The sequence below is a fragment of the Populus euphratica genome, unplaced genomic scaffold, assembly GCF_000495115.2.
Source record: "Populus euphratica unplaced genomic scaffold, PopEup_1.0 scaffold80.1, whole genome shotgun sequence".
Lineage (NCBI taxonomy): Eukaryota > Viridiplantae > Streptophyta > Magnoliopsida > Malpighiales > Salicaceae > Populus > Populus euphratica.
This window is the reverse complement of record NW_011499960.1, coordinates 274,810-282,533: the sequence shown is the minus strand read 5'-3', so window position 1 is coordinate 282,533 and position 7,724 is coordinate 274,810. Positions and strand designations below refer to the sequence as shown.

The 7,724-nt window shown below is 36.8% G+C and overlaps 1 protein-coding gene across 6 annotated transcripts; it reads left to right on the top strand.

The window, feature by feature from the left end:
* Nucleotides 1-3,211: 3,211 nt before the first annotated feature.
* On the top strand, nt 3,212-7,518 carry LOC105138624 (uncharacterized). 6 transcript variants are annotated; one of them, XR_844822.1, is made up of 3 exons: nt 3,212-5,342; nt 5,477-5,661; nt 6,983-7,518. XR_844822.1 is itself a non-coding variant. In XM_011044762.1 (2 exons), the coding sequence occupies exon 1, from the start codon at nt 3,494-3,496 to the stop codon at nt 5,336-5,338; it is 1,845 nt and encodes a 614-aa protein (XP_011043064.1). In that variant the 5' UTR covers nt 3,212-3,493; the 3' UTR covers nt 5,339-5,342; nt 7,014-7,518. The 6 variants fall into 6 exon arrangements, 5 of the variants coding, with proteins under 5 accessions (XP_011043064.1, XP_011043065.1, XP_011043066.1 ...); XM_011044762.1 differs by lacking the exon at nt 5,477-5,661 and having other exon boundaries at nt 7,014-7,518; XM_011044763.1 differs by lacking the exon at nt 5,477-5,661.
* The last annotated feature ends 206 nt before the right edge of the window (nt 7,519-7,724 follow it).

Below are 7,724 nucleotides of genomic sequence, written 5' to 3'. Positions count from 1 at the left end.
ATACTACTATTATTGTTGTTATTGTTGTTGTTGTATTATTGTTATCTATAATTTATACAATTAATCTTTCTATCGTTAGACCGTGGTCTTGCCGGGTTATTTATTATTTCGACGCTCCTCCACTTGAGAGAACACATCAATCTTTTAGTCGTGTCAAGAACCTAAAAATAGGTAATAATAACCATAAAGGGGGAGTAATACGCATTGAATGTTATCTTGAAATATGGTGCCAGCCACTGAAAAGCACCGCTGCAAGGGCACAAAAGCCTTCGACAAGCGCCAACAACTTTTTTTATAAAAAAAATAATTTACGCAAATATTCAATTGTCCCTAAACTCACATAATATTAAAAAAAAAAACATAACAAAAAGACAAAAACAAAACTCTTAATCTTAGCTATAGATTATTTGACTTAAAAGGCACTTTAATAAATCCACTATGCCAATAAAAATAAAAAACTGAATACACTCATGCTCTTATAGTTAAGGAATTTCAAGTTTTGAGCGTATTTTAGACATTACACTATACAAATAAAAAGGTTAAAAGACTCATCTACCCATATTCAATAATGTAATAGTAAATGTGTCACGTGTAAAATACTATATTATCTTTAAATGTATGCTATAAGACTTAAATTGTAAATGACAAAATGGTAATTTTACTATAGAAATTTATAGTGAAATATGAGCTTGTGTACAGTGAAACACCGAGTTCTTTTAGTTTTTGTTATTCATGTCTACGCTACACTGCAAGTTTATATCATTTTTTCAATTAAAAACTTAGGTGTTGCTAAGATGTTTTAAAAAAAATAAAAGAAATTCAATAACTGTTATAGTCCTAACCAACTAAATAAGCTTGCTTTATTTGAATCATACAGGGAAAAAAAGAGACAATGATAGCAAATAGGAAAACATATATATATATATATATATATATATATAAACTAATCAATGAGAACTAACATAAATAAATAAATAAATAAAATAATACATGATTAACTTAGTTTAAAAGTTGAAATTAAAAAAAAAACTCCTATAAAAGAGTTAAGGAAAAAAATAAAAAAATAAGAATAAGGATCAAATTGAAAATACCAATACATGATTAAAAAAACTTGAATATGTAGAATTTCTCAACGTGTTTTTTTACATAAAAAATCATAAATATAAATTGAAAAAGTTATGCACAAGTCCAACTAAATAAATCACGAACCATTGTGTAAATAAATGAAAAAAACATAATTAACGCTAAATAAAAACATAATTATGAAAATCAAGAGAACAAGTAGATCAAAATATTTAATATCGTAACACAAGTTATTTATCTAGTTATGTTTAATGAATTTATTTATGAAAATTAATTTTTAATAGAGATCGACACACGCATAATATTTATTGAATAAAACAAAAGAAGAAGAAAAATATTATATAAAGTTGCACATATTAAAAATCTTATCAAAATAAATATTTAATCCATATAAAATATACAAAAAATTTATAGATGAATCATATTAACCTATGAAAAAAATTAAACACACTCGAAATAATTAAAAAATAACCTATATTCAACAAAGTTTACAAAAACCCAAAAAACATAGAGAATGAATATTAATTAAAACATAAATTTAAGAATTATATTAAAATATATGTATAAAAAAACCATTAATATAGAATAATAATTTCTTTAAAAAAAGCAAAAAGATCAAACATTATTGGGTTTGGTAAGTCAGGCCTAGCACCTAACTCAATAAAAAAGAAAGCAGGTTTGTTACAGTAAACAATGTGTCATCTAGAAATTTCAAAATTCAGTAATTGGTGTAGCTGAAATAATAATAAAAAATTATTCAAAAATTAATTGTAACACAAAACACCTAGAAAACATTCTAGAAACCTTATTAAATTAATCCATGGCCTCCAAAAACAAAAAAAAAAACAACTTAAAACCTGAAATCAAAAGTCTTCTTAAGTCTATATTTATTTTTTAGGTATTTTCAAGATAAAAAAAAAACAATTAATATTAACTCTCCTCATTATATATAGAATTTTTTAACATAAAAATCAACTATTTTACTTATCAAAATTTAAATTTTCCGTAATTATATATATATTATAGGACTGACTACTCAAAAAATGATGTAATTAAACTATAATTTGATCTCAAAAGAGCTCGGTTGTAAAAAAAAATCAACAATCAAATTAAAAAATAAAAATTCAGTGCAAGGTTTAGTTTTTGTTAATAATATAATATACAGGCAGGCTTTAGGCCTTTCGTAGGGAGTATATGTGAAGACCCATTGGTTCTCCCCTGCTCATGGGCTACCAATGCCTGTATGTATCCTATTAGTATGTATACTCCTACTTCCAAATAGCAATGATTTGTACTGCCAAACAGAGCCTTAGTTAGATTCTTCTAAGGCTATGTTTGTTTCCCGGAAAACAGTTTCCGGGAAACCATTTTCCAAACTTTCCTGTGTTTGTTTGTCATTAGGAAAGTTGGTCAACGGAAAACATTTTCCGGTCAATAAAAAACACTTTTCAGTCAACGGAAAACACTTTCCGGTCAACGGAAAACACTTTCTGGTCAACGAAAATATTTTTTAGTAAAAAAAAAAATTTGCTTAATTTTCAGGAAAGTGTTTTCCTTTTTTCAATTTCATTATTATTCAACTTTTTAATTTGTAAGATTTATTCCTTATTATTTTAATAAACTTGAGAAAAATAAAATATTAATAAATTATTTTCCATGACATAACCAAACACTGGAAAGTGTTTTCCAGTTCATTTTCCATAACACTACCAAACATCGGAAAATACTTTACTTTTCAGGAATACATTTTCCCCGGAATTCACTTTCCAAAAGAAAACAACTTTCCTGCAAACAAACGGGACCTAAAATGGAAATTGTAATAAACCCTTCTGTCCGTCACCCACCAAAGTGTCCCAACTCAGCTGTCCTTCATTTCCAGCCTCTTCTTTCCTTTTTTACCCCCACCAAAGAAGCATCCTCCCTGCCATTACCAATATCAAAACCAGTCCTTCTTTCTTCTCCGACATGACAAAACAGTCCTTCCATTTCTCAACATAAGCTCCCAATTTCAATGACCATAAAACCCTCCATTAATTTCCGTGACTCTCCGTGCCGGACCACGTATCTAATGACCATAATACCCCTCATTACAATCCCCCTAAACAAACACCGATCTCCCTCCTTAGATGGCCAGAACACCCTCAACATCACACACGCTCCCCTTCTCCAGCACAAAAACACAGCACTAGGAGACCAGGTTTCAGAATGACCAAAAGAACCCCTCCTCAAGTCCCTTAAAGAAGACAGTTTACGTAGTTCTTTGAAACCACCCGTCCATTTTCGTCCAGACAATATATCCACCCCCCAATTTTCTCTCCTCCCTCTCTCCCCTCTGCCCTTTAAAAGAAAAGAAGACCAATAAAATTTTTAGAGAGAGAGAGAATAATTTTAGAGAGATAAACGAAAAGAAATGGATGGTAGCAGCAGCGGAGGCGGAAACGGTTACAGAGTAGAAGCAGAGCGGTGGTTAACTATATCGGAGAAACTCTTAGCAGCACGTGACTTGCACGGGGCTAAGAGCTTCGCGATCCGAGCCAGAGCATCCGACCCGAGACTCTACGAATTCTCCGATCAAATCATCGCCGTTGCCGACACTCTTCTCGCCGGAGAGTTACGTGTCGAGAACAATCACCACTATGATTACTATATGATTCTCCAACTCGGTCGCTTGACCCAGGATCTCGAACTCATTGCGGATCAGTATCGGAAGCTCGCCTTGTTGCTCAACCCGACGAGGAACCGGCTACTCTTCGCTGATCAGGCGTTCAAGCTTGTGTCGGAGGCCTGGATTGTGCTTTCGAATCCTGCTAAGAAGGCAATGTATGATCATGAGTTACAACTGAGTCAGCTCGGTCTTCTCGTGACTCAGCAACCGCTACCTCCACCATTTCAACAGCAACTGCCGTCTAATCCTGAACCGATTCGGCCTGTCCCGCAGTTCAGTATGCCATGGATGCCTGAGTCGTCAATTCGGTTCCCCTCTCAGACCAAACCCGCCGAGTCACCTCGTTCACAGACTCAGCAGAGAAATCCCGAGCCAACTTGGCGACAGCCTCAGCAGAAACCAATTGAACCGCCTAAGCAGCCTACCCCGCCGAAGGCCGCCACTGAGCTAAATAAGCAGCCAACTCCGTCTAAGGCTCCCAATGAGCCAACTCGGCAGCCTACCCCGCTGAAGGCTGCCACTGAGCTATATAAGCTGTCAACCTCGTCTAAGGATCCCAGTGAGCCTACGCCGCTGAAGTCTTCCACTGAGCCAAATAAGCAGTCAACTCTGTCTAAGATTCCCACTGAGCCAACTCGGCCAGAGGTTGTGATTGGGTTATCTCGATCAGCGCCAAAACCGAGTGCCACTGATTCGAGGCAAGCGATGAAGCACACAACCGCCTTCACCGCTGCTGCTGCAACTGGGACAAAGCATGCGAATGCGAGTGAGCCAGAGTTATCGAGTTTTTGGACTGCGTGTCCTTATTGTTATATACTTTACGAGTACCCTAAAGCTTACGAGGAGTGTACTCTAAGGTGTCAAAGTTGTAGAAGGGCATTTCATGCTGTCATGGTACCAGCACCACCGGTGACTGGTAAAGATACATACTTTTGCTGCTGGGGTTTTTTTCCGTTGGGTTTTTCAGGTAATAATGAGAAAGGAGGTAATGAGTTTGGTAGTAATTGGTCTCCGTTTTCTGCAATGTTTTCCACTCCTTTCCCAGCTGGTGGTGCTGTTGGTAGTGGTGGTCAAATGTATAATAAAGTGAAGCAAAAGGTGATTTATAAAGATGATGTGTATATAGATATCTCTGACACAAGTGAAGATGAGTCTGATTCCGGTGATGAGTGGGGTGTAAAAAAGAGAAAGAAACGAAAAAATGCAAAGGGGAAAGGAACTCCGAATAAACATGCGAAAAAATCACAAAATGAAAGATTGAAGAAGGGGGTAGGAGCAGGGGCTGGAACAGAAAATATTCAAAATGAGGTTGGTGATGGTGGGGGTAGTGTGCCAGAGGAGGTGGTGGAAAAGGGGGAAGGGAGTTGTGGCAAAAGGAAGGCAGCAAAAGATTTGGGAAAGTTGGACTTGAATGTGATGTTTAGTAATGAGGTGGATGAGTCTGCACCTGGACCAAGTCAAAGGAATGGGCCTGGGCATGGGGAGGAGGATAATATTGAAGGGATTAGTTTTTTTGAGGGTCTTGATGAGTTTTTAAGTACCTTGCCCATACTTTCGGTTGTAGGGGATGATAAGGTGAAGGCTACTTAGCGATGTAAGGCACTTCCTTTTTGTTGTTCCTTTGTTGTCGTAGCAGCTTGCTGTAATGTTGTAGTATAATCATGTAGAGTTATTGGCATTTTGTCTGCACAACTGCCTTGTAGTTGAAATCTAATCTTTATTTTGCAGGCATATTGGCTTTTGGGCATTTTGTTTGCAGAATTGCCTAGTAGTTGAAATCTAATTTTATCTTGGTTGATTTAGTTACTCCTTAACTATCTGGAATGGTTTGTTTCGTCTGTTTGGACTTTGATGTTGGTGAGTGTTTGGTTGCAAGTAGCAGCGCAAAATTCAGTTCAGTGAATGACTGAGAGGTTTGTCATGACTGAAACTTGGATAGTATTTTATCTATTGCATGAATTCTTTTGCATATGTGCCTTAAGTTTTGTCTTGTGGTGATTTGCTATTCTTTTATTTCTTTGTTTCCATTGGCCTTTGTGAACAAGTTTGCTTGCACTTTCTTGTGTTGTTTTGTTCCTCCAATTGATTGATTGCTTTTTCCAGATTTCCATGGTTACCCTTCCTGATAGTTGCGTGATGAACTAAAGGAAGTGAGTAGATGAGATATGGTAGTCTTTAGTGTCCACTTATACTTGAATTTAATGCCTTCTGTTTTCATGCTCTGTTTTAGTGGTAGATTTTAAATGAAAGGTAGAAACTTAAACGATAAGATATAGAGTTCAGGTTTCCATGAAATTTAAAAGAGAGAGGATGTCACAACTGCAACTTACTGTGCTCCTGTGTAATATAAATTTGGAAGTATGTTAGAACTTCTTAGTTGAAATAGTGCCTTTAGCGAAACTAATCTACTTATTTTACACTTTCAAGGTACACCAGCGAAGCACATTCTAGGACTCTAATAGAAATAGCACTTTTAGGGGAGATGATCTCATGTCATACTTTCAAGTCTGGTAAGTTGATTAGCAAAAATTGACTAATAACAAAAAATGAAAAGCCAAGTCATGTAGTTTAAAGCCCAAAAGTGTATCAAAGACAACAAACTCTGGAGTGCTACTTGTTGCATGTAATTGAAAGCTACAGGGTCTATTAGCAATGGAATGCTGAACTTTTTGGAGCTGCTAATCGGATGGGGGGCTTTTTTGCCTGAATGCAGGGCCTGTAGAGATAGACTGCACTGCAGCAGCTGAGTGTTCCAGTTGCTACTTGCAGAGCCCTCACCCACTAGTGTTCATATTAGCCCCGTTAACTGAAGACCTAATATGCAGAGGATTTTCGTTTGTTAGACATTTCAGAACTAGGAAATTTCATTATAAAATGGAGTAAAGGTGGTTGATTTTTCAGGATTTCTTTCGAAGTTGCTAAATGATTTCCATATTGAAAAGCATGTGAAGTCGCTAAACTGATTGAATGGTGTAAAATACAGTTTTGAGTTACTCCTCAATTTTTAATCCTGGTGCTGCAATAACAGATGCATGCTATCTGCAACCCTATTAACTTATCCCAGGCCAGAAACCTTGCATTCCCTTTGTGTTAGGCTTCTACTCTTTCTCATGGATTTACCAAGTTGTGGACAGCTATGCTTTTGTGTACCTGGTGAAGTGTTGCATTTTGTTCTAGTCTTCCTGCATTTTTATCCTTGCTGCATGATCAATTTTGAATTAAAATCGTGCCCAGGAGCTTGATCTTCATTCTGAAAGGCATGTAGGTTGAACAGCTCCTCAGCAGTGTATGACGCTCAAGGAATATTTTGTGAGATGATGGAAATGAGTTGCCTATAAGTGATGTAGCCCCCTGCAGTCCTTTTTCATGAGAAGTGGCCGTGGACTCATTTGGGCTATCCAGGTATCATCTGCTGCTCTCACTCCCAGACATGAGGTTTCCCTGTGAAGACAGTGAACGTGCAATTCTTAAACGTGCGCCTGAATAAGCTTTATTGTCCATTGATGACAGTTAACTTTTCCAAAATATAGTTTCTGTGCCATTAATCTACCTTTTAGTTTCCCTAAGATGCATCTTCTTCCTCTGCCGAGTATCATTTAGTCTTATCCTTCCCTTGTTGTGATTGCGCAACCATCCTTACCCACATTTTGTTTGGTGCTACTCATCAAGCAGCTGGGTTTACGTTTTGCCACTGACAGAATTAATATATACATGCTCTCTCTGTATGCTGCTCCATCATTGCATGGTAGACCATAGCGTTCATTTTCAAAGTTTTGCATGCCTGCACATGATCTGATCGATATATTAGCAGACCATGCAGCGTCGTGACAATGGCTTCTCCCATCCCCCAACTTCTCGTGTGTGAGGAACAATGCAGCCTGTGATTGGTAAGATTCCCTGCCCACCTTTGTACAAGGTAACAACAACATTTTTCTTATGTCCAGTTGCAAGCTTTCAAGATTGATCCCGTGTGTTT